The sequence below is a fragment of the Pollachius pollachius genome (genome assembly GCF_949987615.1).
Source record: "Pollachius pollachius genome assembly, chromosome: 16".
NCBI lineage: Eukaryota > Metazoa > Chordata > Actinopteri > Gadiformes > Gadidae > Pollachius > Pollachius pollachius.
The window spans coordinates 16,817,450-16,833,042 of record NC_136949.1 but is presented as its reverse complement, the minus strand read 5'-3'; the positions used below and the strand labels follow the sequence as shown (position 1 = coordinate 16,833,042).

Sequence of the window (15,593 nt, the reverse complement as noted above, 5' to 3'; positions counted from 1 at the left end):
AAACGATCAAATGCTTTTGACTGCTCTTCTCAGCCTGATTCTTCAGGGTGTGTCCCTTTAGTTTCGGCTGTATGACTCAATCAATTTCAATGTATTTATCTCCAGGCTCCATTGTTTATCTTTTACACAACTATGCAATCAAAAAATATACCTTTCCAAATCTGACATTGCTATTTCTTGTGAGTCCTGCTTTTGCCTATAACCAGTTCCCCTCCTTCTCGGTTAAAGAACAACATTTGCAATCAATGAATAAGAATTCATGATAAAAAAATGAATCAAAAGTCCCTGCTGGTATTGGAGTTCCCTTGGTGCTGCTTGCAGTTAGCCTAGGGCCATGAGTTCACAGCTATCTACATTCCAAACCTTACTAATCTCAGGCCAAGATGGACACGTTGTAGCCTACACAGGGTGCGACCTGGTCATGTGGTCTGATGAAAGGTTCTCTTATGGTGGGGGCTAAGCATTATGCAAAGGTGCAGCTGTCGTCATTTTCCACCGTAATCCTTACATTCAAAATAAAATAATAATCTAACGCTTCTGGACTTTTGAACACTTCCACATGTGACATATCTCAAGATTGACATATCTCTTTTTAAATGTAGGCCTAATTCTGTCATTGAGAGCGTCAGTTTATAAATTATTGTGAAATATATAACATATATTATATTACTATACAACATTTATAACTTTACTTTTAGGAACAATTAAAGCTATTTCCATAGTCATTTTTGGATTGGATGGATAGTGTTAGCTTGTTCTTGTGGAGCGGTCTGATGTTTATCAGGTAAATCATCCAATCTTTATGAGTTCCTTCACGAGCATTTCCCAGAAATAGACACCTTGGCTTCTGTGCTCTCGCTAAACATTTATCCATGTAGAAATGTGTCCGCTCAGCTGCACAGAGAGGATGGGTTGTCAGGAGTACGGACCGGAGTCCAAGCTGTTGCAGAAGGCCAAGAACTCCCTCAGGGGGAAGTTGCTTCAATCTTTAATGTTTCACTTCTCTTTCTCTGTCCCTCCGAAAAGCTACCATGAAAGTAGCCAACTCAGCAGTTAGGAAGCTACTAGTGAAAATTTGTTTAAAAAATATCTTACATTCATTTGTGTCTTTTAAGTTTTCACTTATCCACTAGAAATAATTTTTATGTTATGAATTTGGCATGAGAGGAGCTGACAAAAATCTATAAATAATAGCAGTTACGGCTATTTGGATTAAAATGGCCTTTTGGCTTTAGGCCAACTAGCCAACTCCTGCCTCTGCACACTCTATGCACTAAAGAGGAGTTCCCACGTGTCTTATCTCTGTGGTGTTTTGCCAAAGTCACAAGTTAGACTCACAGGCCCCCAAAGCGCTGAACACTTCCAAACAGAGCTTGGTTTGAAAACGATGTACAGTACAAGACTTTAGCGTGGTCGTCCATGGAATGCTGGGGCTGATGAAGTGTTAAATATAGGTACATACAAGGCCAGATTGCCCACAGGGCAAAAGGGCAACAGCATTGACTGTAGTGATAGTGTAAGCTTAAGTATTGTGCTTTATCTTAGAGTCATATCATGTTGATGCACGTGTTGATATCTAGTCTGAGCACCCAAAAGAACTATACTACTTAGTGGCTTAGCGGTAAATCTTAGCTAATTTTATGTGATTAAATTAGTAGTATTCAATTTCCACGTAAGTACTAAGTCTGAGATTTTTAGTTGGCCTATATTTTCAGTTGAGGATACAATAAAAATAAGATGAAATGCACACCATATCCATACACTTCCCAACGTGACACTATTCATCTATTACATTTTCTTAATTTTCTTTTGTTATGTTACATTTGAATATAATGTTTTTTCCTCTTCAACTGATGTATTTTTAAGCTCCTTTCACAAATCATTTCATCACCTCACATGAATAAATTGGGAACAGACCGACATTAGACATGGTTAATGGGTTTTGTCACTTGAGCAAGATCCAATCAAATCCTAGTGAATGAAATCACGTTCCCTACGTTTCTTCCTGTGGTAATTTCCAGGTGTACTCCCAATTACTTCCCACTAGGTCAGGGCAGACTGATCCCAATCACCCTTTGTTTGATGTGACACGGCCCTTGTCTCTACACATAGTTAAGAGATCACCGTGACCTTTAAGGCAGCAGTTGATTTGTGATAAGAGAAGATATGGAGATTGGTAAAGCGAAGCAAGGGATGACAACTTATGACAACTGATAACATTCAGTGTGTTCGGGGGCTTTTAAAGCAGACAAATAAAGCCTAGTTTAAAAATTTACCTTGATTAGGTTGGTTTATTATCTAATTGCTGACAATTAATGACTATTTTCAAATGAAATGTATTTGAAAACAATTACTATCAAATTAGCTTAGTTTTTTTTTTTAACTACACCTACACATAGCACTTTGTGACCATGGCGAAAGAACGGTGTTGGCTGATATGAGAGAAGGAGACTGAAGCAGTAACCCCCTCTCTAAGAGCCCGTACCGGGGGAGGGGCGGAAGGGAAGGGATGGGCGCCATAGAATAACATTAGAGGGAGATCGAGATCGATCTGGAGCTCAGCTAGAGCAGCCACGCCATATGTCTCACATCCCATGAGTCCTTTGCGGACTCTCCAACAAGTCCAGTCTAGTAAGTAGAGGATGGGGTGGTGGGGTTTAACACAACCGTCTGAACGCCTCCCCTCCACGGCGGGGGGGTGTAGGTGTGCGTTAGGGTCAGTTCACTCTGGCGCTAAATGGATTTGAACATTGGTGTTCGGGGGGCCGGGCTAAGCCGCACTGTGGCTTATACGTCTGTGTACACAAATGAGAAACTCGCCACCAACAACGTTTTTTTGGTTCAGTAACAAACCAGACCAGGGCCTACAGTGGACCCCTCCATTGTTACCCCCTCTCTCTCCCTCTCTCTCTCTGAAAGGTGCACACTGCAACTCCTGGCATGCGCTGCTCTCTGTCCTTATTGTCTGTTTGTGTGTGTAATGAGAGGGGACAGGGAGCAGGGAAAGCTATGCTAAGGAATGCTGGGTAAAAAAGAAAAGAAAAAAAGAGAGCCCGCTATGGTGCTGGCTGGTCATAGTGTGGAATGCCCTCTGGGCCCGTTGCATAAGTCACCCCGGGCCATGGAAGTGATGGCTGACAGCCAGTACAGCCTCAAAGACCTAATATCATCTCAGTGGAGAGAAGACCAGTTTTGGGTTTTCTATTCTGGCAATTTAGTTACTTTAGTTTAGTCTCATTTGGTGGATATATACCGAGTGAGTGTTTTATTAGCAAACTGCAATTTAAATAGAGCCCGTGTCTTTATCATGGTGGTGGTTGATTATGAATCATTATGTCTGACAGAGCTGATTCATCCACACGTTCTATCAATCATCATCACATGAATCCTTTAGAATATTCTTATTTTGCTTTCTGCAGAATCCAAACATGAATAAGTCAACACGAGATGTAAACGTAGCTGCTGTACCAAACAGCAATCTTTTCTTTATTACACAATGACACATTGAACAGGTATTGTATATATATTTATCAAAAGCACGACTAGCTTCTCACCAGTTGACATATCTAAAATATCCAAAAAAAGAAAACCCAACAATCTTTATGTTTCCATTTTGCACAGAGAGCTCAACGTCTGAAAAGACATAGAATTATAGTAACCAAATATTACAAAGGAAGGAACGCATCAAAATACATTTCCCCATTATATGCCTACATTGCATACACATGTATCGGAGTGGAAATCTGAAATGCATCTCTTGATTCACCGTCTATGGTGTTTCAAATTTTAAAATGAATAGAATGGAACGTCTGCAGTATTTTTATCTCTACTATTTCAAAAGGCCACAAGTCACAAATTTAACAAACAGCCTGAGAGGTAATGCTATGGGGATGCTTACTATGAACAGACACGGACCCTACGATGCCCCTAGTGAAGCGGCATCCAGGGCCAACCTTCTTAGGTATGTATATAGATCCAGCCTCTAATCATGCAAAGCCTGAGACAAAGTATCAGGAAAAACAAGAAAACGTACACATTGTGGATTTTGACGAGGTCCCTTCACATTATAAAAAAACAGTTATGGAGGAGGAAGTGACACAAAAGAATAATAGAAATACGGAATAGACACTGAAGGAATAGATCCAGCAGTGACGGACTCCTCTGGCTCACAAGGTGTCAAACCTCCAATACTTTTCTGCTGGTGGACGCGACAGCATGCGCCCTCTGCACTGCAGGGTATGTAGTGCCCTCTCCCAGTTTTTTTTGCTTTAAAAAGGCAACGGGAGAGCAGCGTGAACGCCTCACAACTCCAAAATGAGTCCAGAACATCAGTCAGAAAAATAATAGTGCTGTAAAAAAAAAAAAAGAAAAAAGAAATCACAACACATTTGAAGTAAGAGTTTCACGACAAAAATGATTTACTAAACATTCTCTTTCCAAAGTAAATTTCATCAAAAGAAGATTTTAGGATCATAACTCGTAACTTAAATACATAAATTATTAAGCAATGCAATATGCTTCCGTTTGGGGCCAACGGCCGAGTTGTCTCGAGCCTGCGTGGAGAGAAGAGGAGGAATTACAGCTCCTCGCATCGATCAGCCCGCCAGCCAGAGGGACACCAGACGCCTGACCCGCGAGTGCTCCGACTTGCATTGGTAGTGTTTGACTTCTCTTTTGTGATATTAACCCTCTCTATACAGGGATGTTGGCTCCGTCCCGCCGATGCTTGCAGTGAACAGCTTTGGCACCAAGGACAATAGAGAAAAAAACACCATGGGAACAAGATAACGCCCCAGCACATGGTGTTAGGAGAGAGAGACTTAGAGGACATTGGCACTTTGTGCAGACTTCACCCCGCACTCGCTCGGGGGGCAATAGGACTCCTGACACATGCAATCATCACCACCTGGACTGCTGAGCCCACATAATACAAGAGATAGACCAAGAGGGGTGATGTTGGTCAGGTGGAGGGAGGGGGGGGGGGGGGGGGGGGGGGGGTCCAGCAGAAGGGCTAAAAAAAATAAACCAAGACATTGAAAATAGACTTCCATGTCAGGCCAGTGATCCGGTTTCCTTATACCAATCTAGTTGCAGGTACAGGTTGACCACTCACACACACACCAAAAACATCAAAACTAGCAGGCAGTCAACAAGTCGCCCGTCAACTTCCTTTTTTCCAACCCAACGGGTTTTCCTTCCCCGGCCGCTCCGCTGCAGCGGCCCCTGGACTGCTGGCCCTTGGGCCGCCGTCTCACAGAGACGACTCCACCTCCCGGGGGACGGCGGGGGGCTCCGGCGTGACCACCAGCGGCAGGGCGGCCGCCTGCTCCGGGTCCTCGCTGATGACCTCCAGGGTGGCGGGGCTGACCTCCCGGAGCCCGTCGTCGGCCTCCGACGCCGCCTTCTTTTCGGCCGCCTTGTCGGCGGAGCCGCAGCACAGCTTGGGGGCGCACTGAGTCCGGCAGGAGAGCTCGCACAGGGAGTCGCGCGAGTCCGAGCTGAAGGTGACGAACTCGGGCTGGATGGTGGTGGCGTGGATGCCCTCGTCGTGGAAGAAGTCCTTGAGGCGCTTGGCCACGTCCATGTAGGCCGTGGGGTCGTGGCACTTGATGTGCGCCGTGGCGATGATGCGGCTGCCGGCCAGCTGCCAGATGTGCAGCTCGTGGATGGCCAGCACGCCCTCCAGGCACAGCAGCTTCTCGTTGAGCCGGTGCATGTCGATCTGCTTGGGCACCGTCTGCAGAAGGATGAGCGCCGACTCCTTCAGCAGGGGGTAGGTGGTGTACAGCAGGATGCCCACCATCATGACGCACAGGGTGGGGTCCATGTACAGCACCCAGCAGGGGCCCGCCATGCGGGTGGCTCCGGGGTCCATCAGGCCCACCAGGGTCTGGTTGACGTGCTTGTGGTCCGTGCTGTGGCTGTTGATGCAGGGGTTGAGGCAGGCCTCGTCAGGCAGGCAGGGCTGCCACACGAAGGTAAAGATGAGGGCGTTGACCACCACGATGACCGAGCCCAGGGCGTCCCCCAGCACGTGGAGGAAGACACCGCGCATGTTGAGCTGCGCGGCCGAGCTGTGGTCGATGTCGTCGTACAGCGGGCTGCCGTTGGTCTGCAGCTCAGTGCCGTCTTTGCTGAAGTCTAAGGGGGGAAAGTGCGGTCTAAGTGCGCTTCATTGTATTAACAAACCCAACATGTTTGCAAGCACAACATAGTTTAATCGTAGCCTTATACTGAAGCATGTTCCAAGAAAGTGTTTAGCCGCAACCCATAGAGGACTTTTTGTCCATCGTATTACGTACAAACGAACTAAACAACAATTTCCTACTTCTGTGTTTACTTGTCCTGATTTTAAGACTGAGGCAGTTGGAATTCCAAGCAAGACAGAGGCTGTGTTATAGACGGTGCGATAATTCTGAATCCTGAATGCAGAGCAACATTTCAATAAGTCACGGCGTGACTTATTCTCCCACCAAGGGTGGGAGAGTGTGTTTTTTTTTACTGGTGTTAACACAGGACTGGCATTATGTGTTGGAGCAAGGGAAGCGAGCAGTTTTAATTCTCGAATGTTCCTAAAAAGAGGTTGTGTACATTTTTATAACTGAGCACATTTTCAGAACACCTCCTACGTTTTCCCTCACATTTTTTTTAAATGTTGCCCTGCACTTAGAATTCAGAGTAACAACACAACCTATAACGCAGCCCCCGTCTTCACTTAGAATCCAAACTGCCATCTAAAGGGCATAAGCATGTCCAGTAGCGTGTAACCAGGATGTACACTTTTGGATGTGTTTGTTTGTGGGAACTATTTGAGAAAGCTACCTAGCCAGGATAGTTTGTTTGCACTTAGTTTTGTTGGGCAAAACGAGGGAGCTGCTAAACAATTGGGTGCAATATAATGGAGGTCAGATGCCCTGCATCAGAACACGCACACACCGTGAGAAGCGGTGAATTGAACTACAATCATGGCTGATTCAAGTTCAGGACATAAGGGGCTGAGACACTAAACCTGGGGCCTTCAGAGAACCAGCCGAGTCCTTTAAATCAGCAGGATAAGAGACTGAGAATGCCAGTTTGGAGCACTCTTACGGTTCAACCGGTTCTTAAATGTGATAAGGCTGTTCATATTGTATACTTTTCCCATATTAAAGAAACAAATGTATTACCAATATGATAAGGGTTTTAACGTATTCTTTCATTGCCAAATGTTCTAGGGTTCTATTGCAATACAATACATCATATTCAGCTGAATTATTACAATTATTAATCAACTATTGTGTATCTCAAAAATACAGGTGAACAACAAGTTCCGCAACTAATATCAAACCAACAAAGTCATTCAACAGTGTGCAACACAGACTTATTCGGATAATCCTTTTTGTCCACAACTTCAAAGAAACTATCAAAAGCAGCAATGAGTTTCTCCTCTCACAGTAATGTATGTAATTTAAAACAGGATATGCTTTTGGACAATGAATCAAATTATTGGTATGTAATATTGTAACTAGGGATCACTGCTTGACACTTGGCCATTTGTTTGGACTTAGGGTTGTTGCATTGGATAGTTACGGGTTGAATTGTATTTTGTGTGCAAATCACATGACTAGACACAAACGTAAGCTACTAATACCTTAAATTGCCTTTCTTGCTTGTCAATGAGAAAGCCTTCAATGTAGGACTTATTACATTAAAACGGTGTTTGTAACTCCCCCAAAACCCTTTGGACTTACCATATCCACGGTTCTCTGCGTTGACCCCATTTGGACTGTTGTGGTCGACCACAACCAAGGTGTTTGTCTCGGACGACGAGGAATTTGGTTTTTCAGATTTGCAGATTTTACCAGTCTTTTTCTTGCCATGAGAGTGTCCACCACCGCCGTGCGAGTGCCCATGTCCCCCTCCACCACCACCACCGTGCGAGTGCCCGTGTCCACCACCTGCATGACCGTGGAACAAGCACAGCCCCAGGAGGTTGACCAGGAGCCCCGCAGCACCGACCCCGATCACGATGTAGGGGCTGTCGATCTCGTTGGGCTCGGTGAACCGCTCGATCGCCTCCAGGATGATGGTGAAGCACAGCGCCGTGAGGAACACCGCGTTTACCAGCGCCCCCATCACCTCCGCCCGGATCCAGCCGAAGGTGTTCTTGTTGGTCGCCTGGGTCTTCTCAGCGAATCGCAGGGCGACCAAAGCCACCAGCAGTGCTATGACATCCGACAGCATGTGGAAGGAATCCGACAGCATCGCTAGAGATGAAGTGATCCGACTGACGACCACTTCCACGATGAAGAACCCGAACGTCAATGAAAGCATGCATAGCAGCCGCACACGGTTCGGCTCACAAGCCATCTTCAAACACTAGGAAACGAGCGATGAAACAATGAATAGGCTTGTTTTTTAACCTACCGGTAATCCGACTAATTCGACCGTTTTCACACAGATTTTACCAGTTTACCAGAGCACACGCTAGCTAGCTGTGGTAGGGGTCCGTCCTAGCAAGCTAACTCCGCTAACTGGCTACCTGAGACAATACAAAGCGTATTGTTACACTAGCATCTCAACAAATAGCGGCATCCTTTGGCTGATTTATCAGACAAACACACGTTCATTCGGTCACGAATGAATAAAGGACCACAGACAAAAAGTCAGACGACTTATGTAGACCTTAGTCAGCGCCGGTATATTCCAGAATCGTTGGCCGCTGCTCACCCGTTTGCAGACGGCTGAAACTTTGCACCCGAGCCGGTAAACTTTCCACACGGAACTGGGTAATGTAACGGACCCGCCCAGCTCGTTGACCATTTGCTGGTAGCACGCTAGCTGGTAGGTGATTGGTCCGTTGCCGCTAATGGTTGGGAAGTACCACCCGGACGACAGGGTTGCTATGCGCCTCTGCACGCACGCATCTAACAAACAGTGTTGCCAGATCGAGCCAGATTTGGCTGCAGCGCGCTGCAGCCAGTGTTGCCAGATTGGGCGGGATATCTGGCCCAATCTGGCAACGCTGCTAACAGACAGTCAGCATCGCAGGGCGGTCATACAGTTTCTCCATTCCTGATTTAATTCGTAGTGTAAAAGCTCCAAATTAACATTCAATAGTGATCTATGATGCAGTTACAACCATAGTTTTCTTATTTTTCATCAAACATTTTAGTTTTAAATAAATATATAATGAAATGCAGCTCTACTTTATGATTTGGATTTAAACATCTGTGGTTTCGAGTCGTATCGAATGTTAATATCCACCAAGTATTGCATTTTTTTTAAAAAAAAGAGGTATCTGTCCAATATATTAATACATATATTAAAAGGCAAATAAACTGTATGTAGAACAAACACACATGATTACTCACTTGGATATCAGGCCGTATCGTTCACTTGCGATACTTCCGTTCCTAACACGGGATTTTGAGATGATGTGATTGCTGTCAATCATCTCAGCATTCTTTACATTGTCGGCTATAAGCAATCCACATTGTTTATTATTTCGCGATATATTTTTTTATTAAATAATAAAAACTGACAGCACTAATATATATATATATATTAGTGCTGTCAGTTTATATATATATATATATATATGTGTGTGTGTGTGTGTGTGTGTAAGGTCTGTCTCACTTGTATTAATTTTACTCTGAAATAACTTGAATGGAACTTTAGATGTCTGGGGATAAGCAACACAGCAGTCAGGAAGCTATTTAAAGCTATAATAAACAGTGTATTTTGTGCATTTATGTAAAGCATTTGCATGCGCAATAAAGTATACAAAAAAACTGCCCTTTCCCTCTGGGCTAAGCCTCGGATATTTCAGAAACCTAGAAACGCCCCTGCTCACTGCTACTCGTCATATTAGGAAGAACTGGAAATTAAATTTAGAAAATCAGTTGTTATAGTAATTTGGACATGACACCAATTCATTTGGTTAGGTTTATTCTGGTAGACCATTCATAATGGAAAGTCTTTATCTCTCTTAAATGCAAACAAGTTTGAAACATTCTAGCTTTCTTTAATGGAAAGCCACAAACACACTCGGAATGTAATTCATATCTAACCCACACCCTTCAAACCTAGAGAGTAAAACCAATATTTACAAAACGGCCTAAAAAGTCAGAGAAGGACATATAAAATGCATGAGTCATCCACAGACACGAGCACACAATGGAATGAAAAAGGAAAATTCAACAAAGAAAACTTCCAACATTGAAATGTGAAATTATTTGGGTTCAGTCTTCTGTACTGTCTTCACCACTAAGGTCCAATGTTACAAATAAATAAAGATCAAAACTAGTTCCCCGTCAAGCCATGGTAACCCAGGGCCCTGATTTGAGTCAGTAGTCTTCACATTGTCATTTTGGTGCCCTGGTATTAGCGGATCCCCAGGAACTGCCTGCTCCTTTGGTACGGCCACTCCACCTCCGCCAGGTTCTGGGCCCGTGAGTCGGCCGCCTGCAGCCTTTTCTTCAGGACCAGCTCCTGGCAGCGCAGGGAGTCTCGGCTGCCGGGGCCCTGGTTCTCCTGACTGCGTCTTGCAAAGTGGACCTTTTTCTTGCCAGGGGAGCAGTCCTCGTCCAGATCTAGGACCGAGACAGTAGGGGAGTTACTTGTGAAGAAGTTTGTGTGCAACTGTAATTTATCCAAAGTCTTCAAGCGACTCCGCCTAACACAACATGTGGCCGCCACCATGATGGGAAGACTCTTCTCAATGCACTCCCACCCAATGTTTGGCACATGTATTTACAAAATAAAATCTTTATTTACATGGTTTAAAAGTATATAAAAACAAACATGACATCAAGTTAACACACCCCCCCCAACCAAACACAGGTATAATTAATGGACAACGCTCTGGCTCAATTCTTGTCGAGGTTCAGGGGCTCCAGGGCTCGACGGGCCAGGCTCGTACCTATCTCCTTAGAGTACAGCCCGGCCAGGCCCTTCGCCTGCCGCAAGAGGTTGTAGTTCTTCAGCAAACTCTCCGCTCTGAAAGCATCAACAAGACGATAGTTAGGTTGGAAGAGTTTGGACCTGAGCTCAAGAATAACTGCTTTTATTTACCTCGCAAGCTTCACGTCAGACAGTCGTTCGCGGACACACAGCTCCTGCTCCCGCTCTGCCATTTAAGAGTTAAGACCAGAGAAACCCCCAAAACACATGAACATACGGAGAGGTAGCCACAATTGACAGCCTTTTAAACACAATTAATAATTCTGAGTGTGATACTAAAGCCTCAATTGACAGCCGTTTAAACACAATTAATAATTCTGAGTGTGATACTAAAGCCTCAATTGACAGCCGTTTAAACACAATTAATAATTCTGAGTGTGATACTAAAGCCTCAATTGACAGCCGTTTAAACACAATTAATAATTCTGAGTGTGATACTAAAGCCTGGACCAAAGCTGCAAACAAATCCTGTCATATCAAGGATGACCTCCATCTTGGAATGCCACATTGGTTCCCTATCGTCCAGAGGTTTTCGCAAACGCAGGACTGGTAGTGTTGTAAGTCTATGCAGAGTCTCACAGATACATTTGGAACACACACACTCAGGCAAAGGCCACTCACGCTCCAGCCTCTCCTCTCGCTCCTTGAGGGCCTGCTCCCTGTCTCGTAAGACCTGCTCCTTGAGTCGAAACTCCGAGGCCGGTTCCGGCGTGGCAACCCGGGGTGCAGCGGGCCGGGGCGCGGCGCCCACGCACTCTGTGGACTTCCTGCGGACCCGCATCTGCGCCTTTCGCCGCTCCTCACCCACCGTTTCGGCCAGCAGGCTGCTCTGGAGGATGGACTCCACCGAGGGCCTTAGGTAGTCCTGCCAAGGCACCGCCACAAACCAGTGAACACAAGCGGCCAAATGCAGCCTGCGAGTCAATAAGACGATAAAGGGAACGTTGGCTCACTGAAGAGGCAGAGCGGGTCAATCCATCGATTAGATGGGTCCTTGAATTCATCCCAGAAACAGAATCCAATCAGACTAATGTTTTTTACGACTGGTCAGTAATGCATTGGATCGCTACCTGGCCATGGACTATACTTCCGTGTTTTTGACTGCATTATGCATTGTATGAGAACATGGTCTTTGTGCTGTCCCATTTCCCCCCTTCAAATGAACAGCAAACCTTTAAATGGAGCATTCGGGTCAGCAGTGTGTTCAGCCCATCAGAGTATCGGTAAGGGATCCTTGTGAACTGGCCCTTGCGGATCTTCTCTGCCAGCTCCTTCTGGTTGTAAGCAGTAAAGGGAGGTCTAAACGGGGCCAAAAGACACATGGCACAAATATTACAACCCGCATCCTATACCATGTTACATCCCAGAGAACCATTTAAAGAGCGAGGAAAAACTTACGATAGAGCGCAAAGTTCATACAGCAAACAGCCGAGAGACCAAATGTCTGACTTCTCGTTGTAAGACATCCGGTTGATTTGTTCCTGAAAACAAAAAAGCATTTATTAGAGTTGAAGTTCTGTGAATTTTAACATTCCTAAATTTGACATGGAAGACAAACAGCAGTTGTCTAGAACTGTTGACTTTATTATTGTGAAATAGTAGGAGAATGTTAAATGGTAAGGACTGGGTAAACAGAACACAGGAGAAAACAAAAAAGTCCTTGTTCAAACATTAAAGAATGGGCGAGTATTAACGTGTTCCTTGCCCAATATTAAAACACATGTTCTACCTTGTCATAAAAAAAAGGCACAAGGATAGGGTTCACCTTTCACTGGGTGTTCCATAAGAGGAAAACAAAACACTTCAGCATTCTTTCTTCCACACCCGCCCTAAGCATATGGAACAACATCGGCTCGGAAGGATGTTAACAAGAATCCAAACGATGTTGACCCCAAATGAGTGAACCATTGATGCAGTTTGGTAGATGTATAACCATCAATTTTGTGACAAGGATATAAAAAGTCAAAATTCAAGTGTATACTCGATGAAGGAACACATCTCGACAATAGCTTTTGTTTCTCTGGTTGCCGATAAGAGGTCATGGCATCAGCTCAAGTTTCAAGCTTTTAAACGCCAACTATTTCTCCTGGGTAACCGAGTGCTCAACAAGATTGTCCAGTTCCCTGCTCAGCAGTTGTGACACATGTTCGGTTTTTTTCAAGTCGCGCAAATTTACTTTTAAAAGGAGAGAAAAAAAACAATATAATGGAAAAGCTAAAGAAGACTTCCAATTGAACTGCTGCACATCACGGGACTGATAGGCCACTCACAGGAGACATGTAGTAAGGCGTGCCGACAAAGGTCTTTGCGAAACTGGTGTCATGGTTCAGGATCCTAGCAAGTCCAAAGTCTCCCAGCTTGACATTCTGCTTGACGTCCAGGAAGATGTTGGCGGGCTTCAGGTCCCGGTGCAGCACGGTGGCGCCCCCGTCGCTGCGCCGGTGGCACTCCTTCAGGGCCAGCATGAGCTGAGCCATGACCCGCAGGACAAACTGCTCCTCCAGATAGCGCCTTGAAGGAGAGGCATACACGGAGCTCAGATGCATACAATGAAGGGGAAAACGTCTGAGTGGATGCATGCATTGGACATGAAATATCTAGCAAAAAAACAGTCCCAAGATATACACTACATTATAGACAAGTGTAGTAGTGTTATGTTCATAAAATAATATTTGAGTGTACCCTTTTTTTATTTTTTGAAGAAATGATATTTAAGAAATGATGACCATTGATTGCATACACCTGATGTATTGCATATATCAGGTGAGGGCAATATAGGCCTACCTGATGAAAACACCATCAACACAACCACCCCTCACCTTTCCTTGATGCACTTGGCGACAAGGGTGGAGAGGTCGCCGCCTTCACAGTACTCCATGACAATGTATAGTGTGGTGTTTGTCCTGTCGATGATGCGGTCGTAGTACCGTACTATGTTTGGATGCTTAAGTTCCCGCAAGAGGTTAACCTCTGAGACGAGCATTTGCTTTTCGTTCTCGCCCATGCTTCCGTAGTCAAGCTCCTTCCACACCAGAAGCTGTAGGTAACACAGGTATACAAGAGCAAAATGATGCTGATGTTTGCAGGGTGCACCGTAGACAATTACGTGCATGTTTGTATACGTGCTCACAGTAATGGACACCATTATCGACTGGTGCATTCAGATCCACAATTGATTGGTATGCTGCGTTCGGCAGCATTGGTACTCACCTTTTCGTCAGATTTCCTTCTTATTTTCTGACATTTGCCATAAGAGCCAGATCCTATCGTATACAACACTTCGTAGTCCTCAACACGAGAAGGCATGCTGTTTATTAACCGATTGTAATCTAAGAAAGGCTATTTAGTTACCATGGACTTGGCCTGATAAACTATTAGAAACACCTTAACGTATAAATTTGTTAATCTTAAATCCAGGGGATGATAGGTGAAACCAAATGTTTGGTACTAATATTGGAGTCACAAACAAGTACGCATGTGATCGTTGACGAAAACAAAACAGAAACGCTGTTTTTAAACTGGTGCCTGAACTCTCTATGCTGATTGGCTCTTTCTCGAGAGAAGCTGAATCCTGATTGGCCACTAGAACTACACAGTTGCCAGGTTGCGAGCGCCTGATACCGCGAGAGTTGAGCGGGTATTTCAAGAGATGTCTGATTTCTGTCCACTAGGTGGTAGCAATAACACACACACCTTTACCTGCCCAGGATCAGCGAATGACGTAATTGTTGAGGCTCATCGTTGTTTAAAAATAAGAATTACAACACACGATAACGGAAGTGATTAAAAGGGGTATTTCCCGTTCCTTGTATCTTGATAACCTTGATGTCTCTGTTGTGTTCTGTATGGCCCATTTAAATAGGATTTGAGCCATTTACTTTTGGACGATGCATTTAAAATATGTCAAGCATACTCAATTAAAATACAACCAAATCATTATTTTTGTGTATCAGTTTGAGTTCTAGTTCTAAGTCTATAGTTTTTTCAGTCATTCTCAAACAGTGATACAAAAATATAAAAAATGGCGAGCCACTGGAAATGAAGCGCTTAATTTATTATCGAGAAGAGTCCTACTTGTCAGCAGGAGACACTATCAATAGCTCCAAAGTCTCAATGCCTTACTCAAAACAGTAGACATCCCGTGGCAAAGTTGGGGAAACCAAATCGGTATAGGCTACTTTTTTGATAATTTTTGTTAATTGTGGAAAGTAGGAGACACCAGAAAAACGACAAACTAATTATATACTGTATATAAAATAAGCACCGATCATCATTCAGTACTTCACACACACACACACACACACACACACACACACACACACACACACACACACACACGCACACACACAAACCATAGTCATAGTTTATGGCATAATACACGCCTTTGACTGAAGAACATGATCATGTCCATCCAAAACGTGATCCCCGTAGGCTACACGTGTGTTATCGAAGCACTCGAGGAGGTAGAGAGGGGGGTGGGGGTTAGGTGACATTCAGCTGCCTAGCCGAGAGCACAGAGGCTATTTCTGGATCGCGTTCGCGGGTCACCCTTGCCATCCCTGGCGCAGCTGGACGCCAGTGTCTCTCCTCGTGTCAGGAGGAGACGACGTCACCTCCATCGTCCACCAGCCCCTTCTCCTGCAGATGAT

At 44.7% G+C, this 15,593-nt stretch overlaps 2 protein-coding genes across 2 annotated transcripts; both read right to left on the bottom strand.

The window, feature by feature from the left end:
- Positions 1-3,450: 3,450 nt before the first annotated feature.
- Positions 3,451-8,723, bottom strand: slc30a1a (solute carrier family 30 member 1a). Its single transcript, XM_079754035.1, has 2 exons — positions 7,731-8,723; positions 3,451-6,141 (listed from the first exon to the last, which is right to left on the bottom strand). Exons 1-2 carry the CDS (start codon positions 8,347-8,349, stop codon positions 5,252-5,254), a joined length of 1,509 nt encoding a protein of 502 aa, XP_079610161.1. The 5' UTR covers positions 8,350-8,723; the 3' UTR covers positions 3,451-5,251.
- Positions 8,724-9,937: 1,214 nt separating this feature from the next.
- On the bottom strand, positions 9,938-14,408 carry nek2 (NIMA-related kinase 2). Its single transcript, XM_079754047.1, has 9 exons — positions 14,155-14,408; positions 13,764-13,981; positions 13,215-13,455; positions 12,343-12,425; positions 12,117-12,243; positions 11,566-11,809; positions 11,056-11,110; positions 10,904-10,980; positions 9,938-10,574 (listed from the first exon to the last, which is right to left on the bottom strand). Exons 1-9 carry the CDS (start codon positions 14,248-14,250, stop codon positions 10,366-10,368), a joined length of 1,350 nt encoding a protein of 449 aa, XP_079610173.1. The 5' UTR covers positions 14,251-14,408; the 3' UTR covers positions 9,938-10,365.
- Between the last annotated feature and the right edge of the window lie 1,185 nt (positions 14,409-15,593).

Excerpts from the sequence above, each read along its gene's own strand:
- slc30a1a (XM_079754035.1), bottom strand. The coding sequence starts at position 8,349 with ATGGCTTGTGAGCCGAACCGTGTGCGGCTGCTATGCATGCTTTCATTG. Across the intron at positions 6,142-7,730 it reads CGCAGAGAACCGTGGATATG|ACTTCAGCAAAGACGGCACT; the intron begins GTAAGTCCAAAG and ends TTCCCCCCTTAG.
- nek2 (XM_079754047.1), bottom strand. The coding sequence starts at position 14,250 with ATGCCTTCTCGTGTTGAGGACTACGAAGTGTTGTATACGATAGGATCT. Across the intron at positions 11,810-12,116 it reads CCCGAATGCTCCATTTAAAG|GACTACCTAAGGCCCTCGGT; the intron begins GTTTGCTGTTCA and ends GTGCCTTGGCAG. Across the intron at positions 10,575-10,903 it reads GCTGTACTCTAAGGAGATAG|ATCTGGACGAGGACTGCTCC; the intron begins GTACGAGCCTGG and ends TCTCGGTCCTAG.